General features: G+C 32.3%; 1 protein-coding gene across 1 annotated transcript; it reads left to right on the top strand.

Moving 5' to 3' along the window:
* The first annotated feature begins 9,220 nt into the window (after positions 1-9,220).
* Positions 9,221-15,285, top strand: LOC129308208 (primary amine oxidase-like). The gene is made up of 5 exons (XM_054949256.1): positions 9,221-10,077; positions 12,781-13,162; positions 13,314-13,427; positions 14,137-14,675; positions 14,785-15,285. The coding sequence occupies exons 1-5, from the start codon at positions 9,275-9,277 to the stop codon at positions 14,987-14,989; spliced, it is 2,043 nt and encodes a 680-aa protein (XP_054805231.1). The 5' UTR covers positions 9,221-9,274; the 3' UTR covers positions 14,990-15,285.
* Positions 15,286-19,541: the final 4,256 nt, after the last annotated feature.

Genomic DNA, 19,541 nt, shown 5'->3' with positions numbered 1-19,541 from the left:
TTTATAATTTTTTTAATATTTTCAGTTTCTATAGGAACTAAAACCTTTAAAAAATAAAAACTATAGGATTTAAAAAATAAAGATCATCCAATCTTTTTAAAATTTTAAGGATTGAAAACATTACAAAAAAAAAATTACAATGACTAAAAATAAAAGTCGATAAAATTATAAAAATTAAAGATTGTGTTTTTCTTAATAATAATATACACACTACTATTTCTCAGAGGAAACTGGGATTTTGATTGTTTTAGGGATGAGATAACATTTAAGAACCCTTTAAATACGTTCACTGGAATTGAAAAGTACAAATGGATATTCTGGGCATTGAGATTTCATGGATAGAGTTCCATCGAGCAGTTAGAAGAACATTGAAAATTGAAATTGAGCGATGGACAAATATGTCATTTCTCAAAAAGCTAAGATGACAAACAAGGCCCTTGAAACTAGAAAATAATTTTCACATATCAATACCTATTTCTTATTTGCATATTGAAATATATTTTCTTCAATTTTAAGGGACTACTTTTCAACAATATTTAATCAATCTAGCTTATATCGTTTCAAAGAAGGGGATAACACGGAATGTGAGTCATGAATAAAACACAAAACCCTAGCAACTGTGAAGAACTCTCTGTGCAGGACCATTTCTTTTTTGCTGCTCAAGTCAGAAACGAAGGCTCGTTTTGGGTCCGCAACACTGGACCAACCAATTCTGTATCAGCCACAACTTCTGGGGTCCCCTATGTCCGCCTGCGTTCACAGTCACATATGGGTATGCTCAGAGAGTCAGTGTATTGTTCATCTCCACCTTATTGTATCCCTATCTCTCTCTTAGGATGATTGGAATAATTGACACTAAATTTAGATAATTATATAATCTAATATTTAAAGTATGAAAAAAGTTTATACTATTTAAATGGTGATTTAATTGTAATTAATCAGGATTGGTTTAAATTATTTTTTGAACAAGGCAACATGGAGCTTTTATTCTTTTAAAGGGTAGAACTGACGAAATATAGATGTATACAACAGTCATAAGTATAAGTCTTACATATTCCACTGTATATTTTCTATTAACAACATGCTCTCGAAATATGATAGCATATATATGGCTGTTCATTTATTCATTTATTTTTTGCTCTCTAAATATCTTTTCATCCCACATATACGAATAGGACATAGCCATCTAGAAGAATTTTATGATCCTAAATATCAGTCATTTTGCAAAAATTTGTGTAGCATTAATTGTTTTAATTTAAATATGCTCCTCTTGAGAAAATAAAAAATGTTTATTAATTTTTTTTTTTAAAGAACTTGAGAGTTGAGAGCAAGGCAATAATGAAAGTGGGGACTGGCAATTGAAGGAACTCGAGAGCCGAAAGTGAAGGATCGGGGTTCTCTTCTGGTTCTGGGGCTCTCTTCCTCCCTCGGGAGCTGGTTCGCCCCATTACAATGAACGAAAGTGACTTGTCACTTCTGATTCTGACACGGAGATATCATATAGCCATACAATATACAATAATAATGGTAATAGGACCCCCCCCCCCACCAACTTTTTCCATATATAGCAAGTTTCTTTAAAACTGAAAGTAATGCAATTTATAAATATTAAATTATTTTTAACTTCTATAACTTTAATAGTGGTCCTAACTCGAGTCAGGCTTTTCTGATTTTTTGACGAAGAAAAAAATGTGCAGCAGCATACTCCCTCCCTTTTAAATCGTTATAAAGTGCAAACATTTTTTTTATTTTCATCTATTTAAATATTAATTGATCATCAAGTCACATTTATTGAATTCAAAAATCTCTTTTTTAAATAAAAATATTGTCTAACAATAATTAAAATTACCAAAAAACTTGAGAGGATATATATTTACTTTTTTATTTATATTTTAAAATTTTTAGCTATAACAACGTATTTATTTAGTAATTCTAAAATTTAAATACATAAATTGGAAAAAATATATATTTCAAAGATGCAGTTAAAAAAACTTAACTAAATAAGGATCTAACATGATAAATTCCTCAATATAATTTATATTCATTTTTTAAAATTTTATTAATTTTAAATTTTTATTTAAATATTGACAAAATTATTTAAATATTTTAAAATTGGGAGAGAGAGAGAGAGAGAGAATGGACAGTTAGATTATAAAGGTAAAATAGTAATTTTAAAATTTTAATATAATTATAAATAAAAAATTAAGTATTTTAGAATCTTTAACAAAATATTTCTAATGGTGTTAATAATTGGACTACATTCTAAGTTTTAAAAAAAGAGGAGGGAAGGGAAGGTCTCTAATTTAAGCAAAACATAAGGGACGGAAAGATGAATGAAATTGAGTTAAAATTTATTGATTAATAATATTTTTAGAAAAGTGAGATAATTTTAAAAAATTGAGTACTTTTAAATTTTTTGTTTTTGTTTTTGTGGGTTTAATTAATAGACGTGAAATCGGATATTTGCTAGGTCAGAAAAACATTTTCTTTGGAAACAAGTAGTACATAGCCTCGGAAGAGGTCAAGGAAAGGACCATCTAGCAAGTCGCTTCCTGACACTGCATCGCATTGTGCGCGCGCGCGCGCCGTGTATGATGATCCTTATTTTCAGAAGATATGCTACTCATTCATTACATTAATTTCATTTAAGTAAGGGTATAGTTCTCAAAAAAAAATTATAAAATTTATCCAATATATTATACCTTGAATTAAGGGATGCTTCTAAAGAATAACTTTATTATAATATAATTAATTATTCAATTCCAATATATCTATAGAGGTTATCGAGATTGAATAGGCGGGGACATAAACATAATGCAGCGAATCGGACGGATCAGACTTCAGAGGGACTTTGATGGAAATGGAATGTCTTTGATATCTGACTGAAGAGGGATGGTGCTTTTATTGCATCCAGGTGGAAGAAGATAAAAGAACATATACAGTGAAGGAGAAAGAATATTTAGAATAATGGATTGAATTATTTAATTTCATATATATGTGTATTTTGCTTCGGGCCAGGAGGGAAAGTCGATATGGAAGCAGACTATTTCATTGGCAGCCGATCGACTGAGGATCCTAAATACTGCGTCCACAGTTAATTAGCATGCCGACCCAAAGGACGACAGAATATTCGGAGTAAAATATATATTTGATCTTTAAATTTTATGAAAAATTTTATTTTAGTTTTATAGAATATTTTTTCAGTTTTATAATTCTAATATCGTTAATTTTATCAATTAAAATATTATAAATTAAACTTTTAAATATTAAATAATAATTTTACAAATATTGACATATTAAATTTAATTTTTTAAATAATAATGATTCACGCAAAAATAATTCTTTGAAACTAATAATATTAGAATTAAAAAATTAAAAAAATATTTTATAAAATTAAAAAATCAAACTTAAGTTTTATATAAAATTAAAAAAATGAAAGGTACACTTTAATGGAATATTCGTGGTTAAAGAAAAGGATTGGATGAAGTTTAATTTCAGCCAGAAGAACCTGGGCAATGCCGCATCATCCATGACGCCCATGTTTTGGCTCCTTTCAGATAGTTTCTTTGGAAGAATCGTTGAAAATATGTGAATTTTATATGGTCCATCTTTTGGAAAAAGCTAAAAAGATTTTAATTTTTTTAAAAAACAATAAAATAAAGAAAAATAAAAAAAGGAAAACCTCACAAATATTCAGGGATCTTAATGTTGCAATAATTGAGTGGTGTGTCAACAGACAACACGCATTGACCACGACAAACCCTGCGTTATTAGTGAAATCATGATATAGCACGTGGAGAAAACTTTCATGCCTGCATATTTAAACACTCAGACCTTTCATGAAGGTGATCCAAACGCTTACACACACATAATTAAATTATCTCATTGCCGATGCCTTTCCAACCTAACCCAGTATCAACTGAAAATCCTATAATACTACACACCATCAAGAGCAATTAAGTTCCATGCACGTATACATGTGTCTCCTCTCGTGACTCAACTCATTAATGTGCTTGACATAAATGACCACAATATACTTATTATGCAACTCTGATGAAGTTCTTAATGTTGGCAAATATGTATATTACCTTACACAGAGTCAAATTGGAGGTGATAATACGAACACTTCAATCCCTTGCCTCAATGGCGCTTTTCCATTTTTGCCTATAGACACCTGAAAAGCACATATAGTATAAAAAGTGATATATCAGAATCTCAATTACCAAACAACTCAACCATAACCAAGAAAAATAGCATGTTAAAGCGCGTATAAATTTGTATGACAAGTTTTGAATCACATTAACAACATTCATTATTCACAATAGCAGTTTACATATATGTGTGTGTGTGTGTGTTTTGCTTCTTACATGTCATCTTAGGAAAGCATTTTAAAATGCAATAATCACACATTCGGGTCTTTCTCTGTGTGATGATCCGCACGAACTCCAACTTATCATTCTTCCAAAATTGTCCAGTGATCCAAAAACCTCATTAACAACCTATAAACATTATTAATTTATAAATCACTTATATTAACTAATTTATCCTTCTTAAATACTTAAAATTTTAAAGTTGAAAATTTAGGATATTACATATTTAACCCCAAAACTAATTTCTATTGGCTTGTTTAACTTTTACTAGACTCAACCATCCTTATTGGCTTCCTTTATAAATTTTACTTTAATTAATTAGTATTAAGGCTAACACTTTAACTCTTAATAATGACACTTAATGATAGCAACAATCAAAACTCATTCATTAATGACATTTATGAGCACCTTAAGGCGCCATAAAAATCATTAAATATCCCATTGCAATTTTTGGACTTAGGATTTAGGAAGATTAAATGTCTCATTCATTAATTTTCGGATAGCTCCATCATACTCCAAAAACTAGCTAAGGATTTAGAAAGAAATAAGAACATTGAAATAGAAGACTTACCAAGATATAAGAACATTAAAATGCCTCCAAAACTTCACTACAATTGAACTCTAGTAGAGTTTAAGTGCCTCCCCTCGGATTCTCCGAAGAATGACAGTTTCTCTTTTCAGCCAAATTGTCTAGGAGATTCTTGCAATCAGATTCTATAATGACATGTCTAAAACCAAAATCCCATGCAAAATGGAGACCTTTCCAGATGGCCCATTCCTCAGATTCATAAGTACTACAAAGCCTAATATGATGACAGTATCCCATTATCTAGTGCCCAGTGTTGTCTCTTAATACTCCATCGCACCCTGCTATACCACTTGAGGTAGACACAATCCCATTTACATTAAACTTAACCCAACCATATGGTAGAAAGGTCCAAGAAGGTCCTCGATTCAAAGGTTTAGAGCAGCTTTCATCAGTCAAATTATTATTGTTAATATAATTTCTCCAAGCAGCAAAGATTGCAGTCAAAGGGTTAACAGGCTTTTGAAAATTAACTTCAAAACTATGACTGCATCTCCATTTCCAAAGCTTTCATGCAATAACTCTGCTGTGGTGAAGACAGTTTCACTAAAGCCTGTAACTGTGGGCCCAGAAACAGTTGTTTTACACCATTCGACTCTCTTAAAGGTTTCCATGGACCCAATTGACTTTCGGGCCCAAAGATAAGCTTCCAATTATCCCAATTACTTAATCAAATCATCTGATTAATCAATTTAATCTTTAAGTTATATTCGGCATATTACAAGCGTCACTTTCACCCACATCACCGGCGACAATAGAGTGTTTCAGCAGGCCACCATGCTTGTCGGACGTCACCCACTTCCTTCTTCATTCTTCCGTACACGACTAAGAAGACGATGGTGCTAGAGATAGCTAGATCCAAGAGAATAAGTCAAGGGCAATTAAGGTTTTAGATCTAAAAGTTTCAACAATATGAGCTTAGTCAGAGGTTTGTTTGGGTAAAATTTGAAAACTTCCACAACGTTAGAGGAAGAGATTACTCTTGCGATTTAAATGCATTCTGTTTTGGGGTATGAGATCTTTGATGATACTGACAACTAATTTTTCTAGTACCAGTAATTCACTTATAATATTACTTATTATTCTCATGTCATGGCGTGAGAATTAAAATCTTGAATAATTTGCATTTAAATGTGAATAATACATAGCCGAGATTAGAGATCCAAGTGATACAAATCTACATTTTCTTCAACTCATCGTTGGCCATTTTTTTGGATATTGGGAGCACGATGCAGGGGCTGCTTTAAAAATTTCAAATATTAAATGGTTATTTTAAATAACAGATAAATAAGCCCCAATTATTTACCAATTATTTAATAAAACAATAGATCCCCTCATTCAAAGGTTATTTTCCAAAAAACGTTCTATATATCTCTTTATTAAATGGTTAAAAACCTTTAAGTAAATGCTCGGGAAATATAAAGTGCTACTTTACTTAACAACTAAAAACCGTTTAATATAAAAAAATAACTTTTTGATAAATCCTTTTTTATAATAGTGCTAGTTATAATGCCTTTTAATAAACAAAATTCTGACTTTTTTATTTGGTTTTTTTTATTTGCTATTATTATAGATAAGCACATTCATATATAACTTTTTACTACTTTTTTAATTTAAAAATACCTTGCATTTTTAATGAAATTTCATTTTCATCAATAAAATAGTTAATTCTCTTTAAAATAACACAATTTATTTATATTTTTATTTAATAAAACGTTTTATTATAAAATAAATATAAAGTAATTTATTTATTATAAACCTATATTAAAATATTAAAAATGTTTTATATTTTTTATTTCATAACATCTTAAAAAATAAATATGTACTGGTATGTGTAGAGGAATTTAATTCGAAATCCCGGCCTCCTCCGAGTAACGGCGAAGCAATTGAGTGGACTAGTTCTAGTAGCCCGCAACCAAAACAAAAGTTGTGACTTTCGAGTTTTTTTGCAAACACTCGAAATTCCCGATAGTTTGAAATGGAAGCTAATAACTTATTTATCTCGAATTCTCCGTAAGCTCTTTCGGCCAACCTCCATAAGTTAATGAATTACATAAAATAAAATTACTTTTTCCAGAACAAATATTCATTATTGAAGTCAGTAAATGTTTTATACAATTATTTAATATAATTTTATATTATATTATATATAATAAGTTTTAAATACACCACATGAGAGCCCCATATATTTATCTATTCAGTGAAAAATTTGTTTTAACATAATGATCCCTATCAATCAAGCTATAAAAAATATTATCACCAAATTAGACAAGACCCGTGAGGCATACTCTCGTCTCTAGAGCCCGGAAGGGTGTGGAAAATATTAGGGAAAATTACCCGCAAGTCCCTCATATAAATTACAAGTATAACTGCCCTAAAATCTCACCAATTGTTGAAATTATATTTGAGTCTCAAAATCCCTTGATGTGAAGAATTTTCCAAAGAAAATGACCTGCCAATCTTTGATCCTCGCTGAATTTGCTGCCTCCTCTAACACTTCAGCTTCCTCCTCCAAATCTCAACCACCACACACCTCCTTCTCATCCTGAGTTGTTCCTTGTCCTCCTTCCCCTTCTCCAAGCAGGTAATCTTCCTTCCAAAGCCAAAGGCATGGGATCTTCAGGGGAAGCATGCACCGATGGGTGTGGACAAGGCAATATTATTTGCTCCTTCTTGCATTAACGTATCGTCTTCGAACAAATACCCATCACAATCCTTGTGATGAGCACGAGTGCTTATCACTCTGAGGTATGGCCAAATTTTGACCTTTCATTTTAAATTGATTTTTAAATATTATACTTATTAACATAAAAATTACAAAAATATTTTGATATCAAATCTGAATTGTAGTTCATACTCATTTAGGAATAAGCATCGTAGTACTCATCATCTCGTAGTACTCATCATCTCTTATAAGATCTGGACCATTCAAATGTAATTTTTTTTATTTTTAGTTACATTTATCAAAAATAAAATTTGTAAAAAAATATAAAAATTTTAATCAATTTATTTATTATCAATATGGTTATTACAAATTTAATTTGCGAGATTCAATTTAATTATAATTTTTTTATAATTTTTATAACTTACCTGTTCAAATATACTTTGATAGTTTAAATATAATATAAGTGGCCTAATTTAATATTTATAATTTTTATATTTTTACGGATTATATTTAGATATGCGTTCGATAGCTCAGATTTAATTACATGGAAGAGGGTATATCCACCCATCCACTGGGTCAAAGGAGGCGAAATCGTTGCTTGGGTTGGACGACTCGAAAATGCTCCCCAGAGGCGGCAGCTGCACTGTCTCGCCCAGTTCCTCCAGGGCGGACAAGTCGCCGGAGGAGGAGGATATTGCCGATGACGATGATGAAGAGAAAAACGAGAGCGGCTTCGTCGAAGGACTAAATATCTCCATCGCAGAGGCCTTAGATGCGGCGGCCTAAACATCCCTGGTCGAGTTGGAAGTGGTCAAGGCAGGGAACCCACGAGTTCAGGGAAGTTGAGAACGGCGGATTGGCCTTTGATAGTGAGCGCGGCCACATCGGCTTGGCGAAGGTGCCGAGCCAGATCCGAGCCTTCTTCACGAGCTACCGGATTTCAGGCACCCACTTGCCCCTATTCCTGCACTTTACAATTAAGAAGGTGATGTGGTGGTGATTGTGATTTGGATTTGGGGGAGGAAGATGAAGAAGTGTTCAGAGGCAGTAGATTCGGTAAGATGAGGGAATGGCAAATGAATCATTTTCCTTAAAAAAATATTTGTATCTAAGGACCTTGGATTACAAATAATTTTAACGGACTTTAGGATAGTTAAAAGAGAAATTTTTAAATACATCGTGTGCATTATGTTATTTGTAATTTATTTAATAAAACATCATATTTGAGTTTTATTAAATATAAATTAATTTTAATATTAATAATAATAGAAAGAAAGATAAAAAATTAAATTTACATCTTATTATAAAAATCAAATTAATTAAAAAATATCATATAAAATTTTAGTTAAATTATTTAAAATATTTTAATTAAATAGGTTATAAGTAATATAATACATTTAATTTATTTAGGTATTTTTTTATTTAAAATTGTTATAAGGAACTTTGTAGTAATTTTATTCAAAATATTATCATCATATTCTTTTTGGTTTTGTTGAGCAAATAATATCATGACATCATCATCAAAAAGTTGCGTGAACTTCATTATGAATCCCACACAAAAAATTAATCAACCCAGCGCCTACTTAAGAGCTCCTCTAGCTTCCCATTTCCGCGCCGAGCAAGCTCCAATCAGAGAAGGAGAAAGCAAGAGCCATGGCTTTCTCCATTAGAATGCTTCTTCTCGCCCTCGCCATTCTCTCTCCCCATCTCCAAGCAGCTTCCTCTGCTTCACCCGCCCCTCTTCATCCCATCGTCCCCACCCAACACCCACTCGACCCTCTCACTAAACAAGAGATCACTCTCATCAGAACTGTCGTCCTAAACAAATACCCCTCCGGCACCGCCTTCCACTACGTCGGCCTCGACGATCCCGATAAGACCACCCTCCTCAAATGGGCTTCATCGCCTAACAAAAACCTCGTACACATCCCTCGCCTCGCCTTCGTCATCGTCATCATTAAATCCCAAATCCACGAGATCCTTATAAACCTCAAAACCCGACAAATCCTCTCCGACAATGTCCACACCGGTAACGGCTTCCCCACCCTGACAGTGGACGAACAAAGCGAGGCCATTTTGCTTCCGCTGAAGTACGGTCCCTTCATTGAGTCCGTGAAGAAGAGAGGGCTCAACTTGTCGGACGTTGTGTGTTCCACTTTTACCGTCGGGTGGTACGGCGAGACCAAGAGCATTAGGGCTCTGAGGGTGGAGTGTTTCATGATGGGTGAGGCGGCCAACATATATGTGAGGCCAATCAATGGGATACTCATACTGGTGGATATTGACAAGATGCAGATTATTCAGTACCAGGATAGATCGGTCGAGCCTGTGCCTAAGGCCGAGAATACTGAGTATCGAGCTGACCATCAAAAGCCACCCTTTGGTCCCAAGCTTCACGGCATTGCCACGATTCAACCAGAAGGGCCAGGATTCAAGATCCAAGGCCACAGCGTCAGGTATGTGTGCGTGTGATACTACTGACGTCACTACTATCTCAGTGGGTTTTTCGGTAAGCAGTTTATCGTGTTTAGAAAGCTTATAAAATTTAAGTTTTAACGTGACGTGCGGTGCGAGGTGATGGGTCTTGAATCTCGATGGACAAATTACAACTGTTTTTGCTTCTTCTTCTTCGTCTTCTTCATCTTCTTAACACTCTTCGTCCTCGTCCACGACTCATGGGACTGCAAGATAGCGGTTTTAATGTCTGCTCCCACCGTAACAAAAGATAATGGTCGACGTACGGAAGAACTCTGGGGCTACCTTAGGAGCTGGATTTTCTCCTCTGCAAAAGAGAGTAAAGGAAAAACCATTGCAGATCTCTGAACTTTTAAATTTTATAATTTTTCAAAATACATATTTAATTTGAAAGTTTAGATTTATGGTGGAAAGAAAAAGTAAAGGAGAGAACCTGCTACCTTATCTACTTGTTTTGCATGAAATTTTAATAATAATTTACGATTTTAATGACATTGAATTGCTTCAATAAAAAATATATTTTTTCATGAGTGCCTTATTCTGGAGTCTTAGGTCTTGAAAAGCAATAGGAGGTAAGAGTTAGTATGAAGATGATTTTTATTATAGTTGATTATTGTTTAGAACTGTTTTTAATTACTTTTATCATATGTAAATTTTAATGTTTTGGCTATTCTTTAAATATAATTTATAAATATTAATTAAGTTCATAGTTTTTTTTAGCATTATGGGCATGCGTGCTCTCTTAAAAATTTGCGTTGAAAATGCTTTCAAAAAATCCTCAGTAGAAAGTCATCTGTACTGTTATTCTTTGTTTTAAAATATATTGGCATGCATTATTTTACCAAGATATGAGATAAGTCCTGGTGTTACTTCTGTACTCCTAGACTTTGCATGGACAATATTCCTATAATCTTACTTCTAACTACCTTATCAGGATTAAGAAAATGCAGTTAAATTATTGATATTATTTAAAAAATATTTACATTAATTTTAATTGAATAAATCATTTTTAAAATATTTTTTTTCATGTAACATTTTTATTTTATAATCATAGAAAATAAAAATAGAGGTAAGTAATAAATTATTTATTTTTTATGTACATACCATAAATTTTTTCTAGAAGATTTCGTATTCATAGAACCAGAGTGAGCACATTAATTAGCAAAAAAAGAAAAGAAGCTGGAATTGGGGTCTGGCAATGTCTATTTAATTGAAAGAGATAGGCAACAGGAATTAGGAAGCGCTATGCTTTGACTAAAAGAGGACGGGTGTGGGGCTATATTAATTAATAGTAATCATGATGAATGAAAAGTTCCCTTTCTTATGAAAATAATTAACTTTAGAGGGGAACATCATACATTCTAGTGCTGCACAAAAACCTAAAAGGTAAAATTTTAATCTAACTTAAAATTTAATTTTATCCGGTGATAATTCAAAGTTTAACAGAATCAAATTTGATCTATAAAGAGTCTGTTTGAATATTTATTATGAATCAATTTGAGATTAAAATTATGGTTTTATAAAAATTTATCCAAACACTTTCATTTTATAAAACTCCATTTGGTTTGAAAAACTTCATTTTAGAGAAGCTAAAATTTTTTCCATTTGCAAAACTCTATTTGGCTCCTTTTTTTGTATCATTTATTTACACATTCAAAATTTATTCTCAAAAAATTATTCAAATATATTCAATTTATAAAAATTAATTTCTAAAAATTTATTCAAACATCATTACGTTTTAATAATCAATTTTTTCTAATTGAAATCCAAACACCTCTAAAATTAAAAGATTGATTTTATTAGTCCAGTATTCCTTCGATCCAGTATATAAGTCATTTTTTAGAAGTATAATCTAATTCACTTTATAAGTCATTTGTTGATAAAATTGTTTTGTTTTAAATTAAAATTTTTAAATTACCCTCAAAAAGTAAGAGAGAGAAAAATAAAAAAAATAATATTATATGATTGACTTATTTTTTATTTTTTATTTGAGGGTTATATTTGAAATTTCATTTACTTTTATTCTTTATACTTTTATTGTATTAATATTGATGAGGTTGGTAGAAATGATTTATAAATAGGATCAAAAAAGTATTTAGTTAGCTTTTTTTTCCTCTATGAGAGGCAATAATCCATTTCAATTTAATAAATTTAATTAAAATAATAAAAAAACTTATAATAATAAATTCATAATAATTTTTAACAATAAAGAGAAAAATATTTTAGTTACAGTTCAAATAATTTAAATTTATAACTTTAATAAAAACAACGCTTAACAAATTTCAAATAACACTATATTACAACAATAAATTAATAACAAACTCAACAAATTTTTATACAATCATTTTCTTAACATTAATTATATTTGAAACATTTGTTAAAAATAAATTATTTATAATCATATTAAATAAATTAATAGGATTAGATTGGATTAAGTTATTTAGATACTCAGCCTCTTATCCAGTTTAATCCAAAAACATAATTTAATTTTTTTAATCTTTTTGATTCAAAGACCAGTATTTATATTGAACAAGATCAAACTGAATTAAACAGGAGAGGAAGACTTTTACATAACTCTAGTGTATACCATAAAAACAGAGTCTTCATACGTAGCGTGATGCAGTATATTGGGACTATTATATTTGATTTGAATAAGCGTAGCGTACAACTGTGGTATGTTGCAGCTGGGCCAACTGGAAATTTCATGTCGAGTACGATGTGAGAGCAGGAGTAGTAATATCACTCGCATCATTGTACGATCTGGACAAGCACAAGTCTCGAAGGGTACTCTACAGAGGTTATATCTCGGAGCTGTTCGTGCCATACCAGGATCCATCCGATGAATGGTACTACAAGACATTTTTCGATGCCGGCGAGTTCGGGTTTGGACAGTCCATGGTGTCGTTGGAGGCCAATCGAGATTGTCCTCCTCATGCTCAATTCATGGATGCTTACCTTCATGACCGTGACGGAAACCCCTCCCTCCTCCAAAATGCCTTCTGTATCTTTGAAAAGCATGGCGAGATCTCGTGGCGTCACACAGAGACTGGCATTCCCAATCAAACTGTGAGTTTTCTTTTCTTTTTTTTTCCTTTTTATTTAAATGAAAATTATCGCATCGTGCAGGCGCCGAATCTTGTTTTCTTGTATCGTCACATGTTTTTGATTAAAAAGGTCATAACTTGATTCGTCGTGGCTGTTGTGTAAATGTTGATAGATTCGAGAGGTCAGGTCAGACGTGAGTTTGGTGGTGAGATCGGTGGTGACGGTGGGCAACTACGACAACGTTATGGATTGGGAGTTCAAGCCCAGTGGCTCCCTCAAGCTTGGGGTACGCATCATCACTCTATTTCCCTCTCTCTCGCATCATTTCACACGTACAAGTTGAACCTGATGTCGCTTTCATATGAAATACTTGAAATGGTCATTGCAGGAATCACTTAATTACCTCTCCGGCCCCGCCTCCTAATAAAAAAATCCTATTAAATCCAACACCTTTTAAAAAGATCACAGTTAAAAATTAAAATTAAAATTTTAAAAAGAATTTCTATTGAAGTTTTTTAACAGTATTTTGTAACTATTTTCTAAATTTATGTTAAAGAACATCTTTGCAAGGTTAACGTTATACTTTTTCGGCCTCAAATTATAAGGCAACTTCAAATAAAATTACATATATTAATAACACATAATAATGATATTTTACAAACTTATTTTTTCAAACTAGAACTATAAACTTTTAAAAATACCACTACATATTCAATTATTCCAATTGTCTCTATATTTGAAAGGTAATATTAAAAAAGTATGATTAATAAAATTTTATTTTTTTTAAATTGTCTCATGCACAACAAAAATTTTTAAAATTATTTTATAATTTAGAATGGGAGGAGTGTAACTAGACAATAATTTCATTAATATGATAATAAGAACCTTGATTCTTAAAATTAATTAATTTCTGGCCGGAACTTTTTAAGATCTGACGATTATTATTAATTATTAATTAATATATATCTAATGTTTTTTCTGTTCAAATTCAACAGATAGCACTCTCGGGAATGCTGGAAATCAAGGCAGTTGACATTAAGCACAACGACGAAATTAAGGAAGAGCAACACGGAATATTGGTGTCGGAGAACAGCATCGGAGTATACCATGACCACTACTACATTTACCATCTTGACCTCGACATTGACGGCGAAGAGAACTCCTTTGTGAAGACAGATTTGAAGACAGTGAAAGTCACAGACGGCAGCTCAAAAAGAAAGAGTTACTGGATAGCCGAGGCTCAGACACTGAAGAATGAATCGGCAGCCATGATCAGGTTAGGAGTTAGCCCGTCCGAGCTAGCTATTGTAAACCCTAACAAGAAGACCTCCATCGGCAACGAAGTCGGCTACCGCCTCATTCCGGCGATGCCAGCTCACCCCCTTTTGTTTGAAGATGATTACCCACAAATACGAGGAGCTTTTACAAACTATAATGTCTGGGTCACTCCATATAACAGGAGCGAGAAATGGGCTGGCGGGCGGTACGTTGATCAAAGCCGCGGAGAAGATACCCTGGCCGTTTGGACTAAAAAGTAAGATCATTATCTCCTCTTCCTTTTCACACCTAAAAACATTCATTTGATTACAATCTAGAAATAAATACATTAAGCTGCTCCCAATATCATTGCAATAATGTTGCAGGAACAGGAATATTGAGAACAAGGACATAGTGTTGTGGCACGTGGTGGGAATTCATCACGTGCCAGCACAAGAGGATTTTCCAATAATGCCATTGTTAAGCACTTCGTTTGAGCTGAGGCCAACCAACTTCTTTGAGAGGAATGCAGTTCTCAAGACACCCTCTCCCAAAACTTGGAAATGGCCAGCTTGCCCCAAGCAAAACTAGTTTGCTGGGCATCATAGTTAAATTATTGTGTGGAAGCGCCGCGTGCACATTAGTATTAAATCTGGTCGAGAAAAAACAAGAGTGTAATCCAATGATTGATTAGTGTGCAATGTTGTTAGGCAAGTCAAAGATAGGGAGAACAAAGGCGTGCAATTTATTGCCGTATGCGTCTCTGGTTTTATGTGTATTCTGAGATGTTTGTGAGCGATGAAAATCATATTTAGAATAAAAGGGGCACCTTTTTAAGTAGGTATCTTATATTTTCATTGGAAAAGTGAATGGATAAAAGTTTTTAACGTCCTTGATTTAAAGAACGGATTGGTGAAATTACAAAATTTTTAATAAAAAAATGCAAAATTAAAAGAGTAAAAAAAATAATTAAAATATTTAAACCTGGCTTCTCCATTTTTAAAAAAAGCGATCTCAATCTCTCCTTAGTTCTTATTAAAATCTCCATCGAGACCTGCCAGTCTTTTCATATTTACAACTTCGGTAAATGGTATATAGTTTTAAAAAAGCTTATGTTTGTTTTAAAAAAAACTTTACTATCATATTTTTATATAACTAGTCTATGATATTTAATAGCTCAATTGACATGTTAACCCTTACTTTTTTCCCTTATCCACCAAGGTTTTAGTAAAGATGTTAGGGAAAATTTAATCTTGAACTCCTTGATCAAATATAATAAAAAAGAGAGTTTTTTAACGTTTGAAATTTTACTGTAGATTAAAGAGAGTGAAATGAAATTAAAATGTGAACTAAAATTACCTATCATGCCTGGTGAAAGAGAAAACAAAATAACAACATCCAGAGTGAAGGAATGACAGAGGAAGAGACAAAATCACGTGAGAAGGGTCTCTCCCTCTCATCCCCCCTTTGTTTTGCCTTTCCCAACATCATGAGCTAATAACTTTGAACATCCCCCTCTGTTCTCTTCTATAATGGTGTAGCCTAATATCCATTTTTCTTCCTTGACCAACAAGCTCTCCAGTCTCTACACTTGGTTGAGCTCATCATCGAAAGCCGTTAGCGATTTTCAGCCCTGTGTGGTTGTTCTCAGGTAAGTATTGAAGGAGGCTTGAACCTTCGGGCTTTGTATACTCTCAAAATTTGGTGAGATTGATCTATTCAATCTAGCTTTGAATCTGGACTTGAATTTATTCCCTTGTCATCCATTCCCTGTGTTGGACACCGTTGCACCACTGCTTACTTTGTTTTAAATGTTTCTGTTAGGAAAAAACAAAAAGCGGTGTCGTGAGGCATGCCAAAGATGAGAGATCTTAAAAAAATGGAAGAACTTGGCTTCTAATCAAATGTAAGAAACTAGAATTCCATTACCACAGTTCATCCAAATGTGAGAATGTAAAGTGAAGAAAATTAATGCAGATGCAAAGGAGCAGAGATACATTAATTAAAGAAAGAGGTGGCAAATTATGCCAGTTGTACAATAGAAAAATAAAGACTAAAACTCCGTGATAAAAAGGAAAATAAAATAAAGTAGAAGATATAGAGTTTGGGAATCTAATTAGTAGTTTAATGATGTTGATGATGATTATTCTTGTTAAGAGGGGGCCCTTTATTTATAGATGATTCTGACTTAGTACCCAAGCCCATGATCGCTACTTTCTTTGAATTTAGGAAGCATTTCCTCTGTGGTGATCAATCATCATGGGTGGAGTAGAGATAATGGCTTAGACTCGATCTTAACTTAATAGCTAAGACTTCATAAATATTCATTGTTAATTATTTTAAGGCCAATTAAGTTAAGTTGAGCCTGAGTCTCTAAATTTACAATTTAAGTACAAACAGTTTCATTTTAATTTGGCTTTGAATTTAGCTATGTAATCATTTTGATTACTAGCAAGTAGCAACTTATATGTTTTAGATTGTTTTGTTATGTAATGTTGGATTTGTTATCTATTGGCATTTTGAGTGTAATATAAATCAACTATGCTAGTTGAGGTGTTGGAATTTTTTAGGTGGACTAAAGAGTGTGTGCGTTTTATTAGAAGAAAAATTGATGCTCCATTTTCATCCATATTGGAGTTGTGAATTGGCTTTCCTGTAATTTTAAAATTCAAGCTAACAAATTTATTAGTTGATATACATTGAGTTGTTAATTTTTTTTTTTTACATTTGTTAATGTAGCATGCTAGAGTTGTTAGGACTTATAGAGAGAAGTTCATTGAGTCCTCCTAATTTGGTGACAACAAATACGTCTTTTCTCTTGCAATATAGCCTAGCTAAATAGGGTTTGCCTACACCAATCCCTAGGATGAATGGGTCAAAGTGGAAGAACTTGTTTATGTTGGTTGGGCAGACATTTCCTCATGGTGATGCCTTTAGAGTTTGTATATGAATGCATCCACACAACCAATTTAGTTTTTCTTGGTATGTGTTCTTTTTTGTAAAAGGGTTTATTAGTATGGGTTGCTTTTTATAAAAGGGATTTATTAATGTGGGTAGATATTTGTAAATAGGGTTTCTGTCATGCTCGCATGTGACGAGCTGCATTATTCACCTTGACAAATAGTCAAAAGGAGGCAACTTTACTTAGGCCCAATTTCTGGGCCTAATTTGGCCTAAAAGCCCCTTAAGCCTTACTTTTAACCCCTTAAAGGATACAATAGGCTAGAATAGTCATCCAAACTCAATAATTAATTAAGTAATTAAATCCTCTAATTAATTAATCAAATTTTTTAAATTAGTTTTAGGCTATTACAAATCAAGGGTACAGTCAAATTGAGCCAACCATTAGTACTTTAAAGATGATGATGAGAGACTATATATTCTAAGGGATCCTAGAGGGAGGATGAAGTGGAAGATGAATTTATGATCTTCAATTGGCTAAAACTTTCTAGTGTCCTAGCTTTTCTCATTTTATTTGATGATTTAGTACCTTAGTCTAAGGTTAATTCTTTATTGGTTTGTAATTCTAACTTGAATTCATCTTTATGTAATGAGAATGCTTGTTTAATCGATTCGTCTCTTTTGAATTTATGATACATTATTCGGCCATCAATGTGAAATAGCATAGTTTTATATTTTATCATTGATGATTGTCTCGATTACCATGCATAGTCTTATGGGATAATTTTAGACTTCTATTAGAGAGGTTTTTCATAGTTTTGGGACTTAATCTAACACTTATCCCATGACTCACATAGAGAGGATCAATTAGAACACTTGGTCAATTTTAAATTAAATGAACTAAGAACATTAGCTAATAACTTAGGAAATTGAATCAACTATATTGAATAATCTAAGATACTCTTCTAGGTTGTTTATTTCAGCCAAGAGAAGAGTCAACTAGTAATTGTCATAATCAATGTAAGACAGTGATTCTTCCACCAATCCATTCTCTAGGATTTCATCTTACTCGTAGGGGATCACACTCACTTTATAGTAGCTTAGCATTTTGTTAGTTTAGCTTAATCAAACTTTCACTACATTAGGTAACTTTTAACACCTCGATAACCTCACTAAGCTATTTGGCCACTCTAAGGGAAATGATCTAAATTGCACCTTGGGCTACACTTAGGCAAATTTAGTATTTAATTTTGCAAGAAAAGTAACACTCTTATTAGCTAGCCCACACGAGCTGCCCATGGGTTTGCTCGCAACTTGTTTTCCCATGGCTAGCATTTTCATGAGCATTAAGAATTGCATCATTCATTTTTTTTAGGAATAAATGGTAAATTGATCCCTCATCTTTGAATTATGAATTCAAAAGTGTCTGAAAGATTGAAATTATAAATTCATTTTTTTTGTGTAATATTCACTTTTTACTTTTAAAATCAGTATAATCTAGTATAATCTATTTCCTACTGTTAATAAAAATAAACGTTAATGATTAATTAATCAAAAAATGACAGAAAAATATTTTAAAAATTATAGAAAGGGTCAAATTATACCGTTTAATTAAAGGAGAACATTTTATTAAAAATAAATTTAGAATTCTAAACATTCTATTTACTTTTTTATCCTTTTATTTTAATTATACCGGGGAGCTAATGATTTGAATTTACAGCCCCACCCATAATCCAACGTGATAATACAAATTAAATATAAGAACGCATTTCAAACTTGCCACCCACTCGTCACAATTTTCTTATCGAATTGCAAATATTTGTCATAGTGCAGTTTTAAGATTAGAGAGATATTTAACACTATTTACCACTTAAACTGCACAAATATATGAGTGAAATAAAGAGCTTTTATCATTAGTAACCTTTAGAGAGAGAGAGAGAGAGAGAGAGATATATATATATATATATATATATTAAACTCTTGTCCATCGAAGTAATTTTCACAAAATAGGTCTCATCAGTTAATTTTCTCTCCATATTTACCACCACACTTTGTCGTTGTTTACATCACATCACCAAGAGCCTTTTGGCTTGACCGTACCCTATACTTCTTAGAAAGAGGTTCGTTGTAGATTCTAAATTCCATGTGATCAATATACGGGTAGGTGTGTGATTATGACGAGAATGTATGTGTATGAAAGGAATATTAGATTAGGTTAGGCGTCTGTTTTTTTTTTTTTTTT

The sequence above is a fragment of the Prosopis cineraria genome, unplaced genomic scaffold, assembly GCF_029017545.1.
Source record: "Prosopis cineraria cultivar Desert tree isolate PC_DT_omini unplaced genomic scaffold, ASM2901754v1 PC4, whole genome shotgun sequence".
NCBI classification, from domain to species: domain Eukaryota; kingdom Viridiplantae; phylum Streptophyta; class Magnoliopsida; order Fabales; family Fabaceae; genus Prosopis; species Prosopis cineraria.
The sequence above is the reverse complement of the archived record's forward strand: the minus strand, read 5'-3'. Positions and strand labels throughout refer to the sequence as shown.

What these genes read in the sequence shown, in the direction of transcription:
- LOC129308208 (XM_054949256.1), top strand. Translation starts at nt 9,275, where the DNA reads ATGGCTTTCTCCATTAGAATGCTTCTTCTCGCCCTCGCCATTCTCTCT. An exon ending in ATCCAAGGCCACAGCGTCAG is followed by an intron (nt 10,078 to 12,780) that starts GTATGTGTGCGT and finishes GGTATGTTGCAG; the next exon opens with CTGGGCCAACTGGAAATTTC. An exon ending in GTGGCTCCCTCAAGCTTGGG is followed by an intron (nt 13,428 to 14,136) that starts GTACGCATCATC and finishes CAAATTCAACAG; the next exon opens with ATAGCACTCTCGGGAATGCT.